We start from the raw sequence: 27,515 nt of genomic DNA, 5'->3' as shown, positions 1-27,515 counted from the left end.
GGGTAATTTCAAGTTGATCGCAGCAGGAATTTTTTTAGCAGTTGGGCAAAACCATGTGCACTGCAGGGGGGGCAGATATAACATGTGCAGAGAGAGATAGATTTGGGTGTGGTGAGTTCAATCTGCAATCTAAATTGCAGTGTAAAGATAAAGCAGCCAGTATTTACCCTGCATAGAAACAAAATAACCCACCCAAATCTAACTCTCTCTGCAAATGTTATATCTGCCCCCCCTGCAGTGCACATGGTTTTGCCCAACTGCTAAAAAATTTCCTACTGCGATCAACTTGGAATTACCCCCCTAATGTAGCCGAAACATAAACAGTATGCTTTGGAGTTTCACTTAACCATCATAAGTTATTGTATATAGTAACCAGGCTCTTTTATTCTCCCTACAGACATCCCACCATTGGTACTGACTACTGATAACAGAACATACACCACAGTGTTGGGGCACAATATCTCCTTATTTTGTGATACCTTTGCTGTCCCCCTTGCAGATGTTATATGGTGAGTGAATGTCCCTTTGACCTGCTACTAACTTAAAAACAAAAATGTACATATTCTGGGCCCGATTCTGAGAGCATGCAACTTGGAATGAGACTGAATCCATCGATTTTTTGACGTACGGACCACAGTCATTTCTTTTCGGACACTAAATGGGTGGCCACAATATGAACGCACACAATAAAACCATGTCAGGGGTGTGTCAGGGTATGTTTTGTAGCCAAAGTTACCCATGTTTTTGAGTCATGCATATGCTTTATGAATGCCAAATTCAGATCTCACGCATTTCGTCCTGAGGACTTCTATATCTATACAGCAAAGAAGGCCTTGTAGCTGGAGACCAGTGAACTTCTTTGAGGTATACACATAGTAAGGGACCCATAGTTATATAGGGTCCAGTGTGGGCTTTATCTCATCTATACTATTGGACAAAGCTGTCATTGGATAAACATTGTTGTTTTTTTTGTATCATTATAGATGCATCTTGGCCATATAGGGGTGTATTCAATACCTGTCGGGTCCTTTCCATCGGAAAGGACCCAACAGGTGAGTATTGATAAAGCTAATTATTTACCTTTTAACATAAGCTATTTACTAATACCGTGTAGCCGTAATGGCCGCTAAACCACGTGCACGTGCTACGCACTTCGTACGCTATTTGCGTACAAAGACCTCACACGTGGTACGCAAGTTACGTACACACGCTGCGCTGGGTGTACGGAATACACACAGCGAGCGTACACACAGACAGTAACCTTTATAAACTTTAAACACAGAATATGCTTACACTGTAAACCTTAATACCGTGGTACTATAATGGTGTAACACTGAACCTTTGTGAGTATGCAAGCTGTTTGAGCAATTGAGATGCTCTGAAACCCTTAGCACTTATATGGTGAATCACACAAACACTTGTTAAGGTTCCAACACCTTACCAGATGATTTTTTTAGTAAGTAAAAGGGAAAAGAATACAGATCACAGCTTATACACTACAAACCTAACATTAATAACTAAACGGAATAACTAAATAGAAATATAGACAATAGCGAACGATCGTAACACAGATACATATAATAAACACAAAGAGAATAAAATGGCAAACACTTAAAGGATAACAAGATGAGAACGAATTGCATACACACAGAGTAATGAAATGGCCACAGAGAAAACTTACACACGTGGGAATGAATCGCATGCGCTATCTGGAAACCAGCTCTCAGTCATCACGGGGAAAACCTTGTGGAGAGAAGTGAGAGCTGGTCTGGCTGTGGGGGTCTTTATATACACAGCATACTGTACACTACAAAGGGCCTTACAATCTCATTGTTCATTGGACACAGGAATGTCCCTCTGCATTATAACCAAAGGTCATCGGTGGATTCGAACAGGTGGGCTGTGACTATTTCAAACTGCTCAGGTGGGAGGAATCCTCAGGATTCCCGCCGTATGGATAATGAACTGCAAATACTGTAAATGTCTATAAACTTCTTTTAAACATAACTATACGCAGGAGCGACTAATCTCTTCCTAACCAACACCGGATTGTTTCTAATAAAATACTCTTCAGTTAGGTACTAGACACCACTGTTCAACCTTTGTCAGACCCTTCGTATCATGCAAAGAGGAATCCCTATGTCCACGAACCATTTACACTAAACATACTTGCAGACATTATTAAGGGGATTAATATCTACAAAACACACTATAAAGGTTAACTATGCTATAAACGAGTCGCCCGCTACAAGCTCATAAACTCTACCGTAAATACGCATATACCGCGCGTAATCGCCGGAGCGAGCGTACGCAATTTGCGGACATGTGCACGTACAGCAGACTAAATGCACGAGCAGCGGGCATGTGCATGGGGTTAGTATATGGCAATGTGAAGCACGATATTTTTCGACTTTGGCAGTCACCAATAACTGCCACTTCCTAAACAATTCAAACAGAAAAATATATGTCATCATGTAAATACCTTTTTATGATTGGGTAGAGGGAGGAGAGGAGAAGGTGGGAAAGATATGACCTAGTGAGATAATAAAAGCATGTGTGTATGAGATCCATGTCTGAGGGGTCATGTATCATTGTGCCGTACGTGTTTTAAATCAAGCTTCGAGGTATTGCGAAGTATACATTTGAATCCTTCTTATCCCGTATTAAGGGTCTGTGGATGGGCTGTCAAACTCTACCGAGCTCTTTCCGGCTTTTGGTTACAACAAATGGGGTGCACATTAGTTGATGATACATGAAGGGGGAGAATATGTGAATGCTAATATGTGAAAATCACCTGTCGACTATGTGGGATACTACCTGGAGGTTGTAGAGATGAAGATAAGAAACAAGCGTTTTAAATGCAGTCATATAACTATGTGAGGTTTAGTATACAGTCGCCGATTGGGGTCTTGTTGATGTCTTGTCTGGTGTCTTGTTGGGATCGTCGGGTCTTTACTGTAGCTTTGAGGTTTATTGGCAAACAAAAAGCTTCTTCAAGTGTCCATAAGAAGAATTACAGTCTCTAAAAAGCTCATCAGGTGTCAAAAAGAAATTTCAGTCTCTAAAAGCTCATCAGGTGTCTGTGACACAGTTCATCATTGGTCTTGTATAAATGGTCATCAAATTCTTCTTCCAGGCTGATCTCTTGATACCTCGGGGAAAATCAAAGGAGAAACGGGTGAAAGAAACGGACCGTGGAATCACATTTTATCACAACATTGTCTCGATTGACGGGTCATATATCAAATTAGTTGTTGTTACAATGCCTTCACTCCTCAGACTCATCAATTTGGTACTACGCTTGCAATTTGTTAGAATTCGAACACATCTGAATACCAGACCAATCAGTACGATAACTCCCAAAACACACAAGAGGAACTTTCCTACATCCATGATGACTCCCTGAGCCCATTCACCTAAACCTGAGAACCAATTTCGTGGGTTCAACCAAGACACCCAGCCAGTCAATTAATTTCCCACAGCAGCGAGTGTAAGGTTGTGCCTCCTTCGAAACTCCCGCTTTAATTGCAATATATCATCCATTTTTCGATCTATAACCTCGGTTGGGTCCTCAGTGCTGTTAGTGATGTATGTACAACATTTCACGCCATACTGAGTCGCTAGGGTGACACAATACCCGCCTGTTACCGCTGTGAGGTAATTGAGAACCATTCTATGCTGGACCAGCTCTGTTTTGTAGGCTTGAAGCTCTCTTCCAGTATACCTAAAGGTGTCATCGTACATCTCGGTGATATTATCTATCAGGTTCGCCAGCGCATTAATATACCTATAATTTATAACTCCTCTGGCGGTACGGGTGATATCTATCGCGAGAAGGACTTGAATCCCGGTGGATTCGTGAATCAAATCAGAGGCTGCATGCTCTGTTCTATCTACAAGGTGTCTTTTAACAATGTGTTCGTAATGAGTGTGAGTGTAAGGAGCTTGAGCATTGCTGTGAATGTCTTTCATTTTGTTATGGGTAATGGTCATTATTTCAGGCAGTACTTTTCCAACGTAACACAATCCCTCTGAGTTTGGGGCAAGCCACTTATACGCCTTTCTCCCACATATGAAATATGACTCATCGGGGAGAACATATGGGATAGAAAAGGACATGACCATATTACAAACCTTCCATGAAAACAGTCCTATCCCTAACTCTCTCATTTGTCTAGTACACGTATCAGGCTGTATGACATGTGCACAGTATCCTGGTGATACTTCTCCAACTCGCATGATCCTACTTCCTAGAGTGTACCTATACTGGAAATATTTTCCACTGTTGGCTATGTGGCGTATAAGCTCTGAATCTATGGGCATTCTGTCGGCTCTGTGCGAAAATGTCATGGTTTGGTTGTTCCATGACACCTCCCAATTTCCCGGCTTTCGGGGATTGGAAATATTAAAACATATTAGGGACCTATCTACGTGGTATTGTTGGAGCTTCAAACTAGGAGGACTAGAAATATTAAATATCTTGTCCACCGGTCTCCCACCCTTTAACTCAAGTACCTCTTCTACCGTTAAAGGATATGGCACTAGTCCTGACTTTCTATGACCTTGAGGTACTTGTGAGCACACCCAACAGTCTGTCTGATTTTACACTTTACCCACCAATGAGTGATAGTCACTCAATGGATGCCGGTCCATGTTGATATTAAAACGGGACTGACATTCCTTGATGCAACCGTCCTCAACTATGTTGTCACAATTCCTACAGATACAATTCTCTTCAGCTAACAATCCTTCACAATGTCTATTACTAACATGGCTACCAGATCGTTTTCTGATACTCGCCTTTTCTTGGTGATTGTGTTGCTCTTGGAATTCTACGCCTCCATCCTGATCATCAGATCCCATTCCAGATCCCTCTTTGGCCTCTCTGGTACTCTCGCCGAAACAGACTGCTCTGGTCAACAACAGGGTCAACAGGAAAATCCGGAACACAGTCTCTTGGGGCAAGTCCATCTTAGAGGAGGGAAAGGAGAAGATTAAGAAGGGGGGAGGAGAATAGGAGGGAGATGGGAACTGGGGAAAAATGAAAAGAAAAAAAAATGAAAATGAAATCTTGGCTCGACAACCGCCTCCGATCTTATTGCTTTCAGTGCTCAGGTGCCGTCTCAACCTTCCTGAAACAGACACTCTAACGATACAATTTCCTCTACCGTCTGTTCTTTGTCACGGGACCTCTCTGGATCAGCGACCTTCTTACAGTGAGACGAATGAACCCAAGTCTCTCTCTCGGCAACCTTTAACGCTGTCGTGCTGGTCAATAAGACTTGATATGGTCCTTCCCATCTGTCAATAAGGCAACCTGAGCGTAGAAAGTTTCGAATCATTACATAATCCCCAGGTTCAATGTCATGACAATTACTATCTGGCAGATCAGGAATCACTAGCTTTAGATTATCATTTTGATTCTTTAACTGCTTACTCATCTTAACCAGATACTTTACAGTTACTTCATTGTTACATTTCAAATCATCCTGGGGGTCAATCATTACATGGGGTTGTCGACCAAAAAGAATTTCAAAAGGAGACAGATTAAGAGGGGACCTGGGGGTGGTTCTAATGCTATACAATACAAGTGGCAAAGCTTCCTGCCACAACAATCCTGTGTCAGCCATCACCTTGCTCAATTTGTTCTTAATAGTGCTGTTTACTCTTTCCACTTTCGCACTCGCCTGGGGGCGATACGGAGTATGCAGCTTACTATTAATTCCCATTAATTTACACATTACCTGAAAGACTTCACCTGTAAAATGGGTACCCCTATCGCTTTCAATTATCCTAGGGATACCGTACCTACACACAAATTCCTGCACAATTTTCTTTGCGGTAAACGTAGCGGTATTTGTGGCAGCGGGGAATGCTACAACCCAATTTAAAAACACATCAATACAAACCAGTACATACTTTAAATTTCTACAAGGTGGTAATTGTATGAAATCAATTTGTATTACCTGGAAAGGACCATCTCTAGGAGGGATATGGGATGGCTCTGTTGGTATTGCCTTTCCGATATTCTTCCTCAAGCAGGTGAGACATGTCATTGCTCTTTTACCCGCATGGGAAAAAAATCCTGGTGCGCACCAATAAGCTCTTACCAACTTACACATTCCTTCTTTACCTAGATGAGTCAGCCCATATGCCGCTTCCGCTAGACTTGGAAGGTATGCTCTGGGTGCCACTGGCTTACCCTGTCCATCTGTCCAGAGTCCTGAGGACTCCTGGCCATATCCTTTTGACCTCCAAACTGTCTTTTCCAGCGGGAAACACAAGTTTTGCATTTCACACAATTTTCTGTGTGTTTACAGTATTAAATACCATCAGTTGTGTACTGTCTGTTTGTATGGGGTTACTTGCTGCTGATTTAGCAGCTTCGTCTGCTCGGCTGTTACCAAGTGATACCGGGTCTTGGCTATACGTGTGAGCTTTACACTTGATAACAGCCACTCTGTCGGGTTCCTGTATCGCTGTTAGAAGTCTTTTGATGTGGGTTGCATGTGCCACGGGTGTGCCAGCTGCCGTCATGAAATTTCTGAGGCGCCATAGGGCCCCGAAATCATGAACTACTCCAAAGGCGTACCTAGAATCTGTGTAAATATTGGCTGACTTACCTTTAGCCAATTCGCATGCTCTGGTTAGGGCGACCAGCTCAGCAACTTGTGCTGAGTGAGGTGGGCCCAGGGGTTCCGCTTCTATGGTACCTTTGTCATCTACGACTGCGTATCCAGTACACAAGTCTCCCGAGTCCGTCTGTCTGTGACAACTACCGTCAGTGTAGAAAGTAAAATCTACATCTTCCAGTGGATTGTCACTGATGTCAGGCCTTGCCGTGAAATTTTGGGTCAAATATTCCATACAATCATGTGAGTCAGTGTCTGTACTAAATCCTCCCTCTCCATCCTTCTCATCCTCCACTCTTTGTGCCTGTCCAGGCACACCTGGGAGATACGTTGCTGGATTTAGTGCACTGCATCTCTTTATGGTGATGTTTACAGGAGCCATTAGTGCTAACTCCCACCTTGTAAACCGTGCAGATGAGACGTGTCTGGTTTGGGCCGAATTTAATAATGCTGACACTGCATGAGGTGTATGGATTGTGAGGTTGTGTCCTAGCACTATGTCTTCGCTTTTAATCACTAGTGAAGTGTCTCAGTCCTTGGGTCAAACAATGCCCCAAATATTTTACCTTGGTTTGGCATAATTGTAACTTGTCCTTTGAAACCTTGTGTCCTGTATCAGAAAGATGAAACAGAAGCTGTTTCGTATCTCTCAAGGACGATTCGAGTGAATCAGAACACAGCAGTAAGTCGTCTACATACTGTATTAATATTGATCCGCTCTCAGGTTGAAAGGATTGTAAACAATCATGCAAAGCCTGCGAGAAAATACTTGGGCTGTCGATGAAACCTTGTGGTAAACGAGTCCTGGTGTACTGTACTCCTCTATATGTAAATGCAAACAAATATTGACTGTCAGGGTGCAGAGGTACCGAGAAGAAGGCGGAGCAGAGGTCAATTACAGTGAAAAATTTGGCAGTGGGAGGGATCTGCATAAGTATGACAGCTGGATTTGGCACTACGGGGAATTGGCTCTCAACTATTTTGTTGATTCCCCTTAGATCCTGCACTAACCTGTAACCCCTCCCCCCACTCTTTTTCACAGGGAAGATGGGACTATTGGCAGTGCAGGACGTTCTAACCAGAATGCCCTGTTGTAGCAATCGCTCTATTACTGGGTAAACTCCTAACTCCACCTCTGGCTTCAGAGGATACTGTGGGATTTTTGGAGCTATCCTACCATCTTTTACTTGAACTACTACAGGAGCTACATTTGCCATCAATCCAGTGTCTTGTCCATCCTTGGTCCAAAGTGATTCCGGTATCTGGGAAATCATTTCCTCTACCTTGGACGGACACTTATCTGTAACAGCAGTATGCGTCATTAATCTTTGTGGGAAATCTAGCATATCCTGTACTTCCTGAGCGTGATTCTCGGGAATATCTAAGAACACACCTCCAGGAGTACAATATATGACACATCCCATCTTGCAAAGTAAATCTCTACCAAGTAGATTAGTCGGAGCCGATGCAGCTAGCAGAAAGGAGTGCTTGGTCTGCAAAGGCCCTATCGTAATCTCTGCTGGTTTGCTTAAAGGGTAGTGTTGTACTACTCCTGTTACTCCCATGGCTGGAATTGTCTTACCAGTGGTCTTTATACCCACTGTTGAATTTATCACTGACTTGGCCGCCCCCGTATCTACAAGGAAAGGTGGAGATCTACCAGCTACATCAATTGTGACCTCGGGTTCACTGCCAAGGCTCGCAATTAATTTCACTGGCTGCAGACTACAGGTGTGGCCCCACCCCTATTGTATGTGGTGACCTCCCTGGAGTGCGTTGGCAGCTACAACATGTGAAGGGGGCAACTGGGAATTATCAGAGACTTGCCAGTCCCTTTTTGGTGGGTACCTTTTTGTTTCCCCTGCATGTGGCTCATAACTCCGTCTCTGCGGTCCCTGGTCCCAATTTCGTGTGTCTTGTCGTTGTCTAGGGGGTTGATATACCTTGTGTGTGTCTTTATACATACAATTCCGTGCAATATGTCCCTCTTTCTGACAGTTGTAATATGTTATTACATTTGACTTACCCACAGGGGTCTGGGGCCTATACTGAGGTGGCTTTGTTGTAAGGGCTTGTATACTCACTGCCATCAGCTTATCGCCCTGTGACTCCCTGTGTCTCATGATGTTCCGATCATGGTCAATAGCGGCCTCTCTCAAAGTAGCCACCGACAAACCTCGCCAACATGGTTGGGTGGTCTGTACCCTCGTCCTCAATACTTCCTTTAAACCATCCATTAACACAGAAACTGCTACCTCTCTATGATTCACATTTGTCTTATTGTCTTCTATTCCTGTATACCTAGCCATTTCCTGCAGTGCCCGATGGAAATAATCAGCAGCTATTTCTCCCTCTTTTTGTCTTATGGTGAAGATTTTGTTCCACTTGACAACAGCTGGGAAATATGCTCCTAACTGCAGATTTATATGTCTCACATTCTCCTGATTGTACTCATCAGTGAGGGGCACCTCTTCATCCAACCCACAATCAGTGATAAATCTCACAGAATCAATGTTGGGGGGCAAACATGCCCTTAACACTGCTCGCCAATCTTTGTTATTGGGTTCTGAGGAGTTACCCAGTTCTCTAATGAACTTTTGACATGCAACTAGATCTTTCCTAGGGTCAGGGAATTCAGACATAATTGCTCTTAATTCTGTCCGGGAAAAGGGGCAATGCATTGCAATGTTTCTGACGGGAGTGACTCCCGAAGCGTCAGTTTTCCCATTTGGGACCGCAATTACCCTGACAGGATTAAGTTCAATAACATCCCTCTGGGTTGATTCTACAATATGTGGTGTAACTGTTTCTGCGTAGTGTATTGTGCCGTACTTACCTGCCGACACGACCTCACCTGTCCCTCTACTAGGGGCCTTTACTACTCCTCTTACTGGTTGGGCCGTGCCCACTGTAGTCTCTGCTATGGTGGCTGCTAGAGAGAGTGCCGATATTGTGGTAGGTTCATCTTCCTGCTCGCAATCCTGGGGGAAGTTTAAGATGGGATACAACTTGCACGGGTTAGCATTAGTATCAATACACTTATCCACTTTACTCTTATCACTAACACATTTAGTAAGTACATTTTTATCATATACCAGTGTGCCATTCTCTGCAGCCATTTTCTCTCCTGTTATGTATGGTGGTGGTGGTGCGGTAGCTATCAGTTTCCTGATAGGATTGGAACCAGCTGCTTGAGCTAATCCTCTTTGAATTTCACCTTCCTGTTGCCATAACTGTAAGTAATCATAATGTCTAATTCTTCGCTAATTCTTCGCTTCCCGGACTTTATTAGACATATCCTTCTTCATATCCTTCTTCTTAAATTGTGCAACACCTCTGGATTAAAACTGCCCACCCTGGGGAACTTTTCCCCATCATTCACAGTCATACGTTCCCATTCATTGCATAAAACCTCGGCGTGTGAACCATATTTCTCACACATTATGTACCTGGCCGACCCAGCAGGTCGGGGTACTGAATCAACCTGAACCTTGGTTGATCGCCCCTTACTTGAGCAACTGGCCCCCATTATTTTGCAGGTATTTCTTTTTCAGCAAATTTCCTACAAAAACAACCAAGTTCCCAGAGGTAAGGCGACGGTGAAAGTTCAACGAGTGCCTTCACCCACTCTCGCCCACGTCGACCAATACGCCCACGCGTTCTGACGTAACGCTGGCGTACTCAACCTAGGGCCCCTGCAACCTGAACCTCTATTTACTGGAGCGTGTGGGAGTGATCCGCAGAGCAATTTCCCTCCCCAGTAAATATTAGTTGCTGGAGAATTCCTGTGTGATCAGCGAACCTCCCTTAAAATAAAAAAAACCTATCTTAGAATGTACAAGTAGTGTTTATGATCCCACAGTAAATCTTAGTGGGTATCAAGGTAACAAACTAATGCACACAATTACGTGCGGTACAGTCGCACTGTGTATAAATAACTATTATTTATACGCCTTACGACCAGCGGAATCGATTATTTAGGCTGTGAAACCTTCAGCCGGAGCTTTATTCTTAACACGGGCCTATATGGGTTTTGCGCCAACCTCTCTGTGGGTTGCGCCCACTGCCTCTGACCTTTCTTAAGTCAGGGTCTTTAAACTTAGCGACCTTCTGGTCTGCTTTAACACTAATTGCTCCTTTTACCTTAAATCACTTTTAACGTGAGATGGCCTTCTCCCACGCCACCACGTGTTCACTCCACGGGTGTCTTCCACGAGATCTCGACTTTTCTCAAGGTTCACCCCAAAGAAAAATTTACTTTCATACACACGCTTCTATCACTTCATATATACTTTGATTTTTTTTTTTTTTTCTGTACAGAAAATTACTTGCATTCAGGTAACACAGGTTAATCCCAGAGGAGATGCAGCAATAGAAGGAACCTTTTAAAACTAGTTTTGGGAACTGAAAGAACTTGTGCTATTATCACGTGGCTACTATACCGCCCACACTAAAACAATGTTATCGTGTGATTTGTTTCTAGTGGGCGTATCTGTACGCAAGTTGCGTAATATACGCTCCTTGTGTACGCTTTTGCGTCGCGTATGCTTGACTCGCACTCGGTGAGAGACACGTGTACACAGCTTGGATACGCCCGCAGTGACACAAATAACAAACTTCTATAAATGTAAACGATATTTAGCTATAATCGCTTACCGACCACCACACAGTATCTGCTATGCTGCGTGCGTGCTGTTTATAATTACACCCTTAAATATTACTGTTTACTTTTAACTAAAATAGCAGCAAATTTTCTCAGTACGTTATCAAATGCAAATGGCAAACAGGATGGTGAGATATGCATAAAATACACAAAATGAGAATGCAGGTGTGTGTGCGTGTATTGTATTGGCGCCAAACAGAGAGAGAGAGAGAGAGAGAGAGAGAGAGAAAACAGATTTAAAACAATAGCTGTATGTTCTTACCTTCCTCGGATTCCACCAGCATCCCTGCAAACCAAGAGAAGCAGACACAGACGCACATCCGATCAGCACTACAAGATACTACCTATCTACCTATCCGCTCTTTGCTGATCGATAAAGTCTGCGTGTTTTCGCCTGACTGCGGATATGAGGTGGACCGGACTTGCCCCCAATTGATAAAGCTAATTATTTACCTTTTAACATAAGCTATTTACTAATACCGTGTAGCCGTAATGGCCGCTAAACCACGTGCACGTGCTACGCACTTCGTACGCTATTTGCGTACAAAGACCTCACACGTGGTACGCAAGTTACGTACACACGCTGCGCTGGGTGTACGGAATACACACAGCGAGCGTACACACAGACAGTAACCTTTATAAACTTTAAACACAGAATATGCTTACACTGTAAACCTTAATACCGTGGTACTATAATGGTGTAACACTGAACCTTTGTGAGTATGCAAGCTGTTTGAGCAATTGAGATGCTCTGAAACCCTTAGCATTTATATGGTGAATCACACAAACACTTGTTAAGGTTCCAACACCTTACCAGATGATTTTTTTAGTAAGTAAAAGGGAAAAGAATACAGATCACAGCTTATACACTACAAACCTAACATTAATAACTAAACGGAATAACTAAATAGAAATATAGACAATAGCGAACGATCGTAACACAGATACATATAATAAACACAAAGAGAATAAAATGGCAAACACTTAAAGGATAACAAGATGAGAACGAATTGCATACACACAGAGTAATGAAATGGCCACAGAGAAAACTTACACACGTGGGAATGAATCGCATGCGCTATCTGGAAACCAGCTCTCAGTCATCACGGGGAAAACCTTGTGGAGAGAAGTGAGAGCTGGTCTGGCTATGGGGGTCTTTATATACACAGCATACTGTACACTACAAAGGGCCCTACAATCTCATTGTTCATTGGACACAGGAATGTCCCTCTGTCCCAACCAAAGGTCATAGGTGGATTCGAACAGGTGGGCTGTGACTATTTCAAACTGCTCAGGTGGGAGGAATCCTCAGGATTCCCGCCGCATGGATAATGAACTGCAAATACTGTAAATGTCCATAAACTTCTTTTAAACATAACTATACGCAGGAGCGACTAATCTCTTCCTAACCAACACCGGATTGTTTCTAATAAAATACTCTTCAGTTAGGTACTAGACACCACTGTTCAACCTTTGTCAGACCCTTCGTATCATGCAAAGAGGAATCCCTATGTCCACGAACCATTTACACTAAACATACTTGCAGACATTATTAAGGGGATTAATATCTACAAAACACACTATAAAGGTTAACTATGCTATAAACGAGTCGCCCGCTACAAGCTCATAAACTCTACCGTAAATACGCATATACCGCGTGTAATCGCCAGAGCGAGCGTACGCAATTTGCGGACATGTGCACGTACAGCAGACTAAATGCACGAGCAGCGGGCATGTGCATGGGGTTAGTATATGGCAATGTAAAGCACGATATTTTTCGACTTTGACAGTATTCAATGGTGCGGCCAAATCCGACTGTTGGATTTGGCCACTCCCGACAACGGTCAGTGAGCTGCTAGCACCAGTCCGTGCTGCTGCTGCCACTGCCAATACTCACCCGTCCCCTCTCTTCACCTCACATGCTCGCCGTCCCCAGCTCCACCGGCTGCACCTCTGGCCTCCTCACATGCTGCTCTTCCAGTCGCCTAACTCGCTGCTCCTCCGGTCGCCTAACTCGCTGCTCCTCCGGCCTCCTCACGCGTCTCATCTACCCAGTTCCAACAATGTCAATCCGATTTTAAAAAAAAGTCGGATTGACATTGTCAGAACCGGGGGGGGGCAAAACCTGTAGGGTTTGGCCGCGGAACATGTGGATCCACGGCTTATCCAACAATCCACGTGTTTTCCAACAAGTCGGGAATTCCCAACTTGGAAAAAAACAGCCAGTATTGAATAGGTCGGAACCTTCCGACCTAAACCTGTTGGAAGCTGCCGTCTTTCCAACACTTATTGAATTACATCCCATAGTGCCAATTGTGGCTCTTTTTTATCTATAATCTTGGTGAATGAAACCCAATTTTGGATAAAGTTATCTCGAACATAAGTTACCTTGTGCCTATATTTATAGTTGTACTTCGGTACCTACCCCTGAAGAAGTCCTCAGGATAAAATGCGTTGGGTTTATCAGTCCAATGTCCACTGTCCAGTTCTGTGAGGATTCCTCCTTGAGCTCACTCCTGAATACTGTGGAGGTGGAATTTTGTACCATCCATCCTGTATTGGCTGTGGCCCACTGATTTCACTTCTATTTGTAAGCAATTATTGTATTTTAAATACTGATTTTTTTCTTTTTATTGAGAATATATATATATGGCATCTTTTAATGATTGTCCATTTGGCTTTTTTTGGGGTGATTCTCCTGGTGAGAGGGTATTTCCACAGGATTCCCTTCTTATTCAAAATTGGACTGTTCCTTTTACTCTCAGACAGAAGAAAACGAACAGCTGTCTTCATAGAATCAATTGCTCTGCATATGGACATTCAATTTTGAATATTCGATAACAGGATATAATCCCGTCTGACTATACTTAGCGTACTCTGGTTCTTTTTATGTGTGTGTATGTATGTATATATATATATATATATATATATATATACTGAAGTTGGTGGATGGTCTGGTAAACAGGATTCCAGAGGTGGGACACCATGCTGGTAAAGTCTTGGAGGCAAGAGTGGGATGATCAGGGGTGAATAGAGGATTAAGTCAGAGATTGAGTGGAGAGGACAGCCAGTAGTGTATCTGGGGATCAGGGTACAGATGTACAGTATGAAGGAAAAGTATCACTGAGGGCTTTGTAGGTGGCTGAACAGTGTAAATAGCATTCTGTAAGAGAGCCAGTGTATATCACTGTACTCATATTGTCATTTTATTTTGCTGTAAAGCTTTAAACCAAACAAGTAGTGTACATCTTTGCATAACTAAGAGATGAGTATTCCTATAGAATCGACTGCCATTGAATAAAGTCAATACAAATTATACATTTTTTCAGGTATCATGGAAAAACAATAATTCATCCTGAAGGTGGCCGTTACAGAATAGACAAGAATGGTACCCTTCATATTCAAGAGGCAGAACCTCAGGATGTTGGCTCATACATTTGTAAGGTGTCAAACACTAAAGGCAACACCGCAATTATGGCACACCTTACCCTTCGAGGTACTGGCAAATTTGCTGTGGGAATACTGTATATTATATAACACACCAGATGCTTATATATGTTTTCTAATTAGAACCTACAAGAGGGTATGTTTCTCCTGAAAATCCATGGGCAAAGCGATGGCATTCTATGACCTTGACGTGTCATATTTCCTGCGATAGCCACCTCTGTTCTTCTCTGAAGATCACATGGATGAAGGATGGACGGAAGCTGAGAGAGAACAAGCAAAGGTATTGCTTCATACAGTCACCTTATATCTACTGTCAGTCTCAGATGCTTTGCACTCCTATGTGGAATTCCTATGAGGACCAACCCTTCAATGCCAATTTCTATACTGTACCCAGAAACCTTCTCTTTTATCATTATGAATAGACCCTGTGTTCAAACACATAATGCCGTGTTTGACCAAAAATGATGTATTTAGAAGCCATAGATTATCTTTAGATGACAATTTAAATGTTGGGATAAAAACAAGAACAAAATACAGCAAGAACTAATATTTGGAATATAGTTAACAAGCAGGGCAAGATTAAGGGAGGTGCGACAGGGGCTGTCGTCCCGGGCCCACGCAGATTAGGGGCTCCACACACTGCTGTATAAAGTGGAGGATTCCCCCTCCGGCAGCTTCAGCAGCCACTGAGGAGCTCCTGGGTCTCTAGTGAGTCTTGTGGGATAGGGAAGTAAATTCCCCCGAGACACTGATTGTAATACGGCTGTGTGTGCAGGTGGTGTGGAGCGTGGACAGACGATTCTGCAGCGTCCAGGGTAACTGCATCTAGTAAGCGAGTGTGTGTGTGTGTGTGTGTGTGTGTGTGTGTGTGTGTGTGTGTGTGTTTTAACAGTGCACAGGGGATGCTGAGGGTTTCCCATCACTTTTACCAGTGGGGGCCCCCACAACTTCGTTACCATTTGGGCCCCACTAGCCTTAATCCGGCCTTGTTAACAAGTGCTAGTATTCCAAATAGTTAAATGAAACCAAGGCTACCAATTTATAAGGATCTGTTTCAGCTTGGATGTGTAGTGTTACATGGATAGGTTTTGCTGTAGTTGAACATAGACTAAAAGGGGGACATTTACTAAGCAGTGATAAGAGCGGAGACGTGAGCCAGTGGAGAAGTTGCCCATGGCAACCAATCAGCACTGAAGTAACATCTAGAATTTGCACACTATAAAATTATACAGAGCTGCTGATTGGTTGATGGGGAAATACAGTATCTCCACTGGCTCACTTCTCCGCTCTTATCACTGCTTAGTAAATATACCCCTAAATGCCATATGTTAGGATTAATCAGTGGTACAGTTATATAGTACGAGCTATCAGTGCTAGGGAAAGGTGTACAGATGGAACAGCAGGCAGGTTTAAGTGGGCAGAGTCCATTATCTATTTAAATAAAGAAATAAGAGACAATGGGCCTAATTCAAGGTTGATTGCAAAACAACTTTTTCCTCTAATAGGCAAAACCATGGCCCTCATTCCGAGTTGTTCGCTCGCAAGGCGATTTTAGCAGAGTTACACACGCTAAGCCGCCGCCTACTGGGAGTGAATCTTAGCTTCTTAAAATTGCGAACGATGTATTCGCAATATTGCGATTACAAACTACTTGGCAGTTTCAGAGTAGCTTCAGACTTACTCGGCATCTGCGATCAGTTCAGTGCTTGTCGTTCCTGGTTTGACGTCACAAACACACCCAGCGTTCGCCCAGACACTCCTCCGTTTCTCCAGCCACTCCTGCGTTTTTTCGGAAACGGTAGCGTTTTCATCCACACGCCCATAAAACGCCGTGTTTCCGCCCAGTAACACCCATTTCCTGTCAATCACATTACGTTCGCCGGAGCGAAGAAAAAGCCGTGAGTAAAAAAACTATCTTCATAGCAAAATTACTTGGCGCAGTCGCAGTGCGAACATTGCGCATGCGTACTAAGCAGAAAAACGCTGCGATGCGAAGAAAATTACCGAGCGAACGACTTGGAATGAGGGCCCATGTGCACTGCAGGTGGGGCATATGTAACATGTGCAGAGAGAGTTAGATTTGGGTGGATTATTTTGTTTCTATGCTGGGTAAATACTGGCTGCTTTATTTTTACACTGCAATTTAGATCTCAGTTTGAACACACCCCTCCCAAATCTTATGGGACCTACACACTGCGCAATTTTAGTGAAAGATATGAATGATCTTGTTCATTAATGAACGAGATACCGTTCATATCTTTCAGTGTGGAGGCACCAGCGATGAACGATGCGCGGCCCTGCACTCATTCATCGTCGGTGCCCCGTCGCCTGTGCATGCAGGCCAATATGGACGATCTCGTCCATATTAGCAATAGCATGCACTTCTATGGAGCTGGGTGACGGGGGTAGTAAAGAAACTGCCCCCCGCCGCCGGGTCGCCCGTCGGCCATATCCGCCGTCTGTCAGCTCGGCGGCAGATCGGTATGTGTGTAGGGGCCATAATTCTCTCTGCACATGTTATATCTGCCCCACCTGCAGTGCAGCATGGTTTTGCCCATTAGCAGAAAATGCTGTTTTGCAATCAACCTTGAATTTACCCAATAAGCAGAGACTTAGCTGAATATAGGGGGTCATTCCGAGTTGTTCGCTCTGTATTTTTTTCTCGCAATGGAGCGATTAGTCGCTAATGCGCATGCGCAATGTCCGCAGTGCGACTGCGCCAAGTAAATTTGCTATGCAGTTAGGTTTTTTACTCACGGCATTACGAGGTTTTTTCTTCGTTCTGGTGATCGTAATGTGATTGACAGGAAGTGGGTGTTTCTGGGCGGAAACTGGTCGTTTTATGGGTGTGTGCGAAAAAACGCTACCGTTTCTGGGAAAAACGCGGGAGTGGCTGGAGAAACGGAGGAGTGTCTGGGCGAACGCTGGGTGTGTTTGTGACGTCAAACCAGGAATGAAACTGACTGAACTGATCGCAGATGCCGAGTAAGTCTGGAGCTACTCAGAAACTGCTAAGAAGTGTCTATTCGCAATTCTGCTAATCTTTCGTTCGCAATTTTGATAAGCTAAGATTCACTCCCAGTAGGCGGCGGCTTATCGTGTGCAAAGCTGCTAAAAGCAGCTTGCAAGCGAACAACTCGGAATGACCCCCATAGTGCTTTGAAGGTTGGAGTATGCAATGGGTGATAGGAAGGAAAGGCTGGAGAAGCCGGTAAATTAGTGAATTTAAAAGAATTCTGAGTGAATAAGACCATCCTAGCTGCAGAATAAAGAAGAGACTCAAGAGAGGGTGATGTGAGAAAGAGGTAATTCGGTTATCTGGAGGATGCAGTAATCTAAATTACATGTAATAATGGCATGCACAAGAGATTAGTTGTGGTTTTGGAGAATTGTTGGATTATGGCACAGAAAGAAATGGAAGGTTTTAGCAATATAACTGATATAAAGATTCAAAAGAGGTTTCAAAAGCAAACCCTAAGCAATGTGTAGTAGATTTACTGGATGCTAGATCCAACAACTGTGACCTTAACCTCAGGTACTACTGTACAGTATATGGAAAAGTGTTGTACAAAACTACCCTATCCCCCCAGTTTCTCCTATTAGGAGTTGCCTCGCCACAGAATCTGCAATTCCGTTTGTGCTTTATAAGATTATGTACATTTGTAGACAGACACAACTTGCATTAGAGTTGCATGAGCAGCATGTGTACATGTTCATACATGGACATTATTTATGCCTCATAACCTTGAGGAAACCCCAGACTTCAGTAGCTCCCTCTTATTTTCAGAACGAGTCTTTCTATTCTGCATAGAAATCCTTGGTATGTCACATGACAACTGTACTTAACAAATATCTGCTTTTAGTAGTGCAAAGCATGGACTGATCATGGGGCAGGAACCACTCATTATGGCCATTGGACCCATCACCCATTGACAGAAGGATTCTGAATTCCAATGACTGATATTATACTTGCCAACTCGCCTGATTGTCAGGGAGACTCTGAAATAGCAGCAATCTCCCTGATTCCCTGAATAATCTCCCTGATTGCACCTTACCCCCATTATGTAACTTTTATATTTTTTAGGGGGAAAAATAAATCGGAGTTATATACATTCAAATGGGAACATCAGCGCCATTTCCCTGCATTGGTTATAAGGCATACTGATCCCTATGGCTACATGCATTTTAAAATAAAGTTTCTCCTGGCCACTTACAGTATATGGTACCAGTTGTAAAACACAATACTGTACATGAGAAAGGGCTGAATAGTGTCAGTGTCTTTTTCTCAACAAGTAGATATTACTAACTGCTTTGGGGCTCATTTACATTGGGATGGAGGTCATTGTTATGACACGCCTCTCAGATGTAGCAGTACACGTCCACGCTTATACAGTAGGTGTCACTTTCACAATTTCCCTGAAATGCCTTTGAAAAAATAGGTACATATACATTGTATATACATCATAAAAGCCGCACTCACAATTCATAATCATATCATTTGCTGGGGTGCAAATAATTCCAGACAACACGGTTGTTTCGGCGGGTGTAGTATGGTATGCCGGCGGCCGGGCTCCCGGCGACCAGCATACCGGCGCCGGGAGCCCGACCGCCGGCATACCGACAGTGTGGCGAGTGCAAAGGAGCCCCATGCGGGCTCGCTGCGCTTGCCACGCTGCGGGCACGGTGGCGCGCTACACGCGCCACGCTATTTTATTCTCCCTCCAGGGGGGTCGTGGACCCCCACAAGAGAGAATAGCTGTCAGTATGCCGGGTGTCGGGATCCCGGCGCCAGTATACTGTGCGGCGGGATCCCGACATTCGGCATACTGAAGACCACCCGTTTCGGCAGGGTCTTCATAATATTAGGTTTTCATAATAGTAAGCACTCACCAGACTTGCTTGTAGAAAAAAGGCTTTTAATGATACCTCATATAGCACATCATGTAGGTCGACGTTTCGTAACTAGCACGGACCTTTTTTTAAGACCAGTTACACAGCCAACCAGATCAAAGTCAGTGTGGGCTGTCCCTGTGGAGTTATAACTACCATGGCATGGCCACTCCCCTATCCAGTCAACCAATGGCTTTCCAAAGCTACCTAGCAACCATAATTAAGCATACCTATAGTGCCAACAAGAGTCATATATAGGGCTATAGATAACAAGATAAAGTGACCAACTTATATTTGTACCAGAAAAACACATTACCGAGTAGCAAAAGTATCTAAGTCCGGCAGCTGCGCTCATAATCTCCGTTACTGCCAGGAGGTGGAATACGCGCTTCCAGAAACTAGAGGAGCCTGGAACGCAAACCGGAAATACGTAATCCCCGGCCGGACTCCACTAGTATACTGTCACACAGGGAGCACAATGGGTGACGGTTGTGTCTATGTTACCTTCGTGCTCATGACCTGGAAGTGACAAAACGAGAGGGCAGGAGAGAACTTCCGCCCTTACAGCACGTAAATGTTTTCTTCGTTCTCGGTTCGTCTGGAGTCATTTTTTTTTCTATGCAGCATTGGACGCTCGCCACGCTTCGGGCTTGGTGTCTCGCTTCGCTCGCCACACTTTACTATTCCAAATAGATTGTAACATGGACCCACGGGGTTATGGGAAAGGTCCTCTTCACGAAGGTAAAGTAGACGCTACCAATGGGTGACACACACGCCCCGATCCGCAGTAACAGGCCGCCGGAGCCGTGAAAACACATGGGATCGGGTACTTACTCCTGATCCTATGTATTATCGCAGTCACGGGTCCAATTTTGGCTGATAAAAAAAGCTATTTCTGTGATCGGATGCCTTCCAGCCCTCACTGGCTGTGTCCTGTAATCACAGAATGGGTTTGGGTCACACGGGACCTGGCCCATAGGGGATTCCCAATTACTGTCAGTAACTGCCTGCTACTGACTCCACCCACTGCGCAGTGGGCAGGTATGATGCTGCCACCACCAGGCTCCTTATTTCGGTGGCACCTGGAACCACGTTTCTGCTCAGGCTCCTACCATTGGCACGCTGTGTATGCATAGCCACTCTGCTGTCACACCATCCGATTAGCAACTGCTGACCTCCTCTGGTCACTAACCAGGCTTCTGCACGGTAGCCTGGCAGAGAGCTGAACTTGGAGACGCTGGGTTTACCCTGGAGAGCTGGAGAGCGGGACTGCTTTCAGGCATTCCTGGTCGTCACAAGATGGAAAGGCAATTGTCGTCTTAAGGCAGGGATGTTTATTGCTACAGCCTTAAAAAAGACTCTTCCCTGTTGCCAGGGGAAATGGCATATAAAAGATGTTACAGCAGTTCACTCAGTCAGAGAAGATGAAAAAGGCCTCTAATTGGATACTGCGATAATGACAATCAGCTAATAGGATACCGCCCTGTGTATTTGTTATATTGTTATTTCAGCTCCTTTCCATACCTCCCAATATAGCAAACTTGTTATTTGTTCACCTTTTATTACATCCCTCATTCAGACTACATGTGAGAAAAAACATTTTATCAATATACAACGTAACCTGGGAAGACGGAGGTACCTATTATTGCATTGGAAACACCTCACTGGACTCGATGATTGCTGAGACACAGCTGGCTGTGAGGGGTATGTATGTACTATATATGTACTTTATAATGTATAAATCACCACAATTATTGTTATTATTAACCTTTATATAATGCCAACATATTCTATAGTAATGTAAAATATGGGAGACAAATTTAACATATAATGAGTAGAGAGCAGTGGTTCTGATTTGAATTTGTTTGGATCTGAAAACGAGGCTAAACGTCAACTTTCCTCCATGGGAGATCAAAAACGTCAATGCCTCATTTTCAGATACAAACATGCGAAAAGTTGGTGAAAAGAACTGAGTCCAATCTGAACTGCTCATCTCCAATAATGAGCAATAATACAGGAAAACCCCATGGGCTCGATTCAATTCAATGAAAAGTGAATAGTGCCAGGAAGGTTACGGAGCTATTCAGTTCAGCGCACTGTTATGTTGGAGAATGCCAGAATTTGTGCCTTAAACATGGTGTTTATTCGCGAGAGCCACCATTCTCCAACTTAAGTGCCTGGTGCGATGCTGTTTTCGCCACGCTAAGGGCAGAAAACAGCATCACGCCAGTAGTTTTGTCGGATTTCTCCTCGCACCCCAGGAGGAGTGCGAGAAGAAATCTTATATTCGGGAATTGAATCAACCCCAATGAAGCAGAAGGGTAAAGGGTCTGAGTTAGTATACTTAACACTCTAGGGGGGACATATACTAAGCAGTGAGAAAAGTTGGGATGTAAGCCAGTGGAGAAGTTGCCCATGGCAACCAATCAGCTGCTCTGTATACTTTTATAGTATGCAAATTATAAATGTTACGTCAATGCTTACTTCTCCACTTTTATCACTTCTTAGTACATCTCCCCCTAAGGGTGGGAATTGAGCAGTAGCAGTTTCCTCTCCCTGCCCAATGTGCTACTGATCTGGGCCAATCCAGCTGACCTTGGCCTGGGTAAGTAGTACATGTCCCCCGCTCCCCCCCCCCCCCTTCTTTCTCCTGGTGCACCTGGGTGTACATTAACCACTGCTAGGGGCAGTGATAGGGTTTCATATGCACATGGCTGCTAGGTGCTGGAGTCATTTGAAAATTGTACACACTATACAATTATACGATGCTCTGAAAGTAGGAAAAAAAAGTACATTTTTCAATAGCCGCCCTTCAAGCACTAAATTGTCTTTTACATTAGATGTTCCAATGCCCCCTGAAGATCTCCATTTTTCAGAAGAGCAGGACCGTAGTGTTATGTTGTCTTGGGCAGCAGGTGACAGCCATAATAGCCCTATCTCAGGTATGTTATAATTACTTAATTTACTAATTGTGCAAATGCTTAGAAAGGTTGTGTAAAATGGAAAACCTTTTGAAGATTTTTATATATTCTATGGGGGAGATTCAATTGTTTGAAAATTCAGTTGGGTGTCTGTTTTTTCCTATCTAATAGACAGGAAAAAACAGACACCCAACCGACTTTTCATACATTTGAATTTCCCCCTATAAGTGGCATTTATAGCTACCATATTACTAGGATCATCTGTCTTCCACAGAATTTATCATTCAATCAATAAAGGACAATAAGGAACCAAGGGAGTGGGAGGAACTGACTAGAGTCTCCGGAAATGTCACCAAAGTTCTGTTACAACTCAATCCTTATTTTAACTACCAATTCCGTGTGTTTGCTGTAAATGGAATAGGGAAAAGTTCCCCAAGTCTCCATTCAAAGATTTACAGTACACCACCTGCAGGTAACTCCATTAATGTCAACTGGTGCAAGATTTAGTAAATTATGGTAATAATTTGGTTTAGTGTTACCCAAGGGATACTATTTAATATAACAAATATATTTTGACGGCATGTACACACCTTATTAAGCTGCATCTGTACATGATAGTTGGAACACGTTGATATACCCCAGACATATGCTGATTGCTTTTGCCCTGATTCAGAGTTGCATGTATCCATGTATGCGTGCGGCTCCCAATTAGGCCCTTTATTATTACTATGGCTACAGATGCGTCCTCATACATCAAGCCTCAATGCGCCATGCAGCACGAGATGCCTGGCGTGAGTGAGCTGGCAGGTCCCGTGCAACTCTGCTAACGTCGGTCATCTTTTCTTCTTGATAAAAATGTGTCTTAGGGGGTTAGTCGGAGATGTATGTAGATCTTGCTTCCCGCTGATGTGTGTGGCGCTGCCTCACAATGCATCCACAATTTAACTGCGGATGCATCGATCTGAGGTTGACCCCTGCCTGCGCAGTCTGGCTGCACTGGCAGGTGGTCCGGCGCCACTTTTCCGGCAGCATGTGATGTCACGCAGCCCGCCCGAAAATGCCCCTGACATGCCCCTATTTTGCCTGCCATGATCCTGCAATGCCATGTCGCCGCCCCTTCCAGGATGATGCTGCAAGGTGTAGGGTTGTGCACATACACTGTGCTCGGCACATGTGCGCAGACCCGCTTAATGCCGCCACTGCATATAGACATGTGGCTGCATTCGGTTCTGAATAGACCCCCTTACTAGCAACGCAACTAGGTCATACAAGGAGCCTGTGCTAATTAATTTGATATATAACACTGTATATGGAGCAGAACAGAACTTGTATTGGAGAAAAAATGCGGCTGCTACCTTGTAGCACTTCGAGTACAGACTCAGAGACTATACAAATGTCATATAATGTCAAATATCAAATTACGCAGCACAGTCTCTTTGTGTGTCCTAATCACATTGCATTGTGAAGCATTTTCAGCAAAGAAGCCAGACGTGAGTCTCTCAGGATCTGGCTTGTCAAGCAGGGGGTGTTTGGCGCAACCACACCATAGCTGTATTCTGTACATTAGTTCACAGATGTAAGTAGATGTAGATGGTAAGTTATTTCCTGAATGTTAGTTTCATGCTACATCTGACAGCAAATTTGTTCGGTTACTCCTAATGGATTTGGATCTTAATGGTGACCATTCTTACCACTAATACACTAGACAGCAGTATGAATTTAACTTAATTAGCATTAGTAATACATACTTAGCCAAGAGTAGTCCATTGGTAAATTTATTGAGGGCATTCTGGGAGAAATGTAGAGGGTGGAAAGCTATTTAAAAAGGGCCAAGAAAAGAGTGATGTGCATGAGGCAGTAGTAGGCAAGACTTTCAAATAGTTTGGTTGCAAAGGGGAGCAGAGATGGTGCAGTAGCTGGAGAGAAAAGTTAAGCCAACATATTATTTCATGGCAATACATGAGATGAGAGCATGCTTGAAGAAGACAGGAAAATGGGAGACAAAGTGAGTGGAGACCTTGGACAGGATGTTCAGAGGGTGAATAGGTGAGTACAAGAGAGTGGGTGAGTGAGGGTTGTGGATCTGTTGAGAGAGGAATTCTTGTTAAATAGTGTCAATTATGCCTTTGAAGTAGGTGGCAAAATCACGGGCAATGAGGGAATTGGTGGTTGGGGAGGGCGGAGAGAAATCGAATTGGTGGTGGCTATGGGGCAACATCATTGGACAGGGTTTAGTAAGTTAAAGAAGATTTTCTTGGAGCGAAAGAGAAATCTACTGTATAGAAAGAAGATAGGATGAATTAGAAGATAATGAAGTCAGCTTTGGTGGCAGAGTTTCTACATTGACCCTTGCAAGCAGTGGGTCTGTTTGGAGTGCCAGAGCTGGGGTTTTGATTGCCGATGACGATATGCAGGGCCGAAATCATAGGGGAATGTTAGGACTGACAGCCAAGGGCCCCTGTCTGCTGGCAGAGTTAATTGCTAATAAATCATGCTCACATAGGACAACTGCTAGCTGGCTAGAGAGTGATATGAACGACTCATCACAGAACTAAATTGTGCGATGAGTCATTTGTTAACTCTCCAGTCTGTGCGTAGCCCAGGACTTACTCCTACAGTGCGATGAGAACAGGCTGATCGGGGCCGGAGCTGACGTCACACACCCTCCCCGAAAACGCTTGGGCACGTCTGTGTTTTTCCTGAAACTCCCAGAAAACGGCCAGTTACCACCCACAAACGTCTGCGTCCTGTCAATCACCTTGTGTACACCTAGCGATCAAATTTTTTGCACCATTCTGTCGCTGTTTGGCCTCACTCCTGCGCATTGCGGTGCATATGCATGGGCAGTTGCTCGATAATCGTCCGCTGTGCGATTTCGCACTACAGCAATCAGAATCGGGCCCTTAGTATGCACTGCACTGAAGGTGCAAATGTCAGATTGTGGCTGCGTTGCACAAAGGTGCCTTTGCCATTTCTCACCTATACAGTCAGTCCCACTGCCCACTGTACATTTCATGCCTCTGCCTCCTCCCCAAATCAGTGTCTGCCCCCTCCCCACATCTGTGTGTCTGATTCCCATATCTGTGTTTCTGCTGCACCATATCTATATCCCTGCCCATCCTCATATCTGTGCCCCTTCCTCACATCTGTGTCTCTGCCCCCTCATATCTGTATCTCTGCTCCCCCCTTGTCTGTGTCTCTGCTCCCCCTATATAATGTGCCTTTGCCCCCTCTCTTCATAAATGTGGCTGCAAATCTGTGACACTCCTTCCTCTCCATCTGTCTATCTTATTTATTTACAGTTTCTTATATAGCGCAGCATATTCCGTTGCACTTTACAATTGGGTGGCTTTGTGCCATTTACCTTTGTGTTTTTAATCAATTCAAATAAAGTTTAATAGTTTGATAAATGTATCATTTGGTCCCAGAATGCATCATATCTACTACAGAACTCATTTTCTATGTTTCTTTGTACAAAAACTCAGCGAGAAGTAGTCATGTCTGCCACATACAGGATATACATTCCATCAACTAAGTTCAGCAGAAGGGTTTTTTTTTTTAAAAAGAAATACATTATGCCCATCATTGCTTTCATTTTACAATTTGGCTTTTTATGTTACAGCTCCTGACTATAACCCACTTTCTGTGCACGGTGAAGCAATCAGACCTGATGAAATGACAGTGAGATGGGAGGTTAGTATGTATGGCAGTGCTGCATAATCTTGGTCCTGGGGTGTAGTCATTACTTTTACCCCTTTTACACCTACGAGCACGGGTCGCAGCCGGGAGCCTGACACGGGAGCTGCCCCCTGCTGCGACCCGTGCTCGGTCCCTTTCCCATCAGCAGTCACAACCCGGCATATGCCGGGTTGGTGACGCTTCTAGCTACACGGCAGGGGCGGCGCAGGGAGATCACATGATCTCCCAGCGCCGCCCATCCATACAGTGTAAACGGGAGCCGTGTCGCATCGACACGGCTCCCGTTTACACTACACCCTACCCGGATCATTCCCGTGTCCTACCCAGGTAAATAGCCGGGTAGGATTCACGGGTCACTTGATCCGGGTTGACCCTTTTCCACTTGCCAAAAACACGGGTAAATAAATGCGCGCCCCCGTGCATTTACCCATGTTTTTTGAGCTAGTGGAAAAGGGGTACTAGTGGGCCCCATGCAACGTTTTGAAGGGGCCCTGTTCCAATGCTTCTAGAGAGAGACACCTCTCTGCAGCAGTTGTTAATGTCATGCCCCATAATTGTGCCCTAGTTTATTTTCTGAACCATAGTAGTGCCCTAGATCACATTATGTCACATTGTAGGACTGCCAGTACACATTATACAACACAGCACCCCCAGTTCACATTATGACATACAGTGTCCCCAGTTCATTGTATACCACATTACCGTGCCCCAGTTCATATAATGCCAAACTATAGTGCTTTCACTTCATGTTATGCCACATTACAATGCCCAGTTTCATATTATGTAACAATATATATTATACTACATTACACTAATCAGGTCCACTGGCATAACTAGATGTATTGTATACCCCAAGGCAAAAGTTTGTAAGGGGGCCTTGCAAGGCTATAGTGCAGAACAGGTCCTGCACCTGGGTCTCCACATGCGCAGAATGAGTCCTGCGCTTGTCCAGCCTCCCGATGTGTCCACAATCTAATTGCGAATGCATCGGATCTAGGGTTGACACCTGACAGCGCAGCCTGGCTGCGCTGTCAGTGGCCATTTTTTTTAGAGCGGCAACCATCGCTGCCAATTATAACTTTGCTATGCACCCCATAGAGGTTTGCAGGAAAATTGGCAATGTTGTGCTACAGTCACATATACTGTACGTTAAGGTGTGTATTGCCCCTTTACTGTATATTCTCTTCCCTAGTGTAAATAAATCTAGATCAGACCATCTTTGCTGTATGTATGCATACCTCCCAACTGTCTCGATTTCAGCGG

The 27,515-nt window shown here is 44.1% G+C and overlaps 1 protein-coding gene across 8 annotated transcripts in view; it reads left to right on the top strand.

Annotated features, from left to right (window-relative positions):
• Positions 1–27,515, top strand: part of CHL1 (cell adhesion molecule L1 like) — a 464,787-nt gene that overhangs the window by 344,078 nt on the left and 93,194 nt on the right. For all 8 annotated transcript variants that reach the window (XM_063940640.1, XM_063940638.1, XM_063940643.1 and 5 more), the window contains 7 exons: positions 398–509; positions 14,625–14,791; positions 14,866–15,022; positions 21,212–21,336; positions 22,473–22,574; positions 22,828–23,025; positions 26,176–26,246. In XM_063940640.1, coding sequence (XP_063796710.1) covers positions 398–509; positions 14,625–14,791; positions 14,866–15,022; positions 21,212–21,336; positions 22,473–22,574; positions 22,828–23,025; positions 26,176–26,246 — 932 coding nt within the window. The remainder of the gene's footprint in view (positions 1–397; positions 510–14,624; positions 14,792–14,865; positions 15,023–21,211; positions 21,337–22,472; positions 22,575–22,827; positions 23,026–26,175; positions 26,247–27,515) is intronic.

The sequence above is a fragment of the Pseudophryne corroboree genome, chromosome 9 (genome assembly GCF_028390025.1).
Source record: "Pseudophryne corroboree isolate aPseCor3 chromosome 9, aPseCor3.hap2, whole genome shotgun sequence".
NCBI lineage: Eukaryota > Metazoa > Chordata > Amphibia > Anura > Myobatrachidae > Pseudophryne > Pseudophryne corroboree.
Note: the sequence above shows the minus strand (reverse complement) of the source record. Positions and strands in the feature narration are given on the sequence as shown.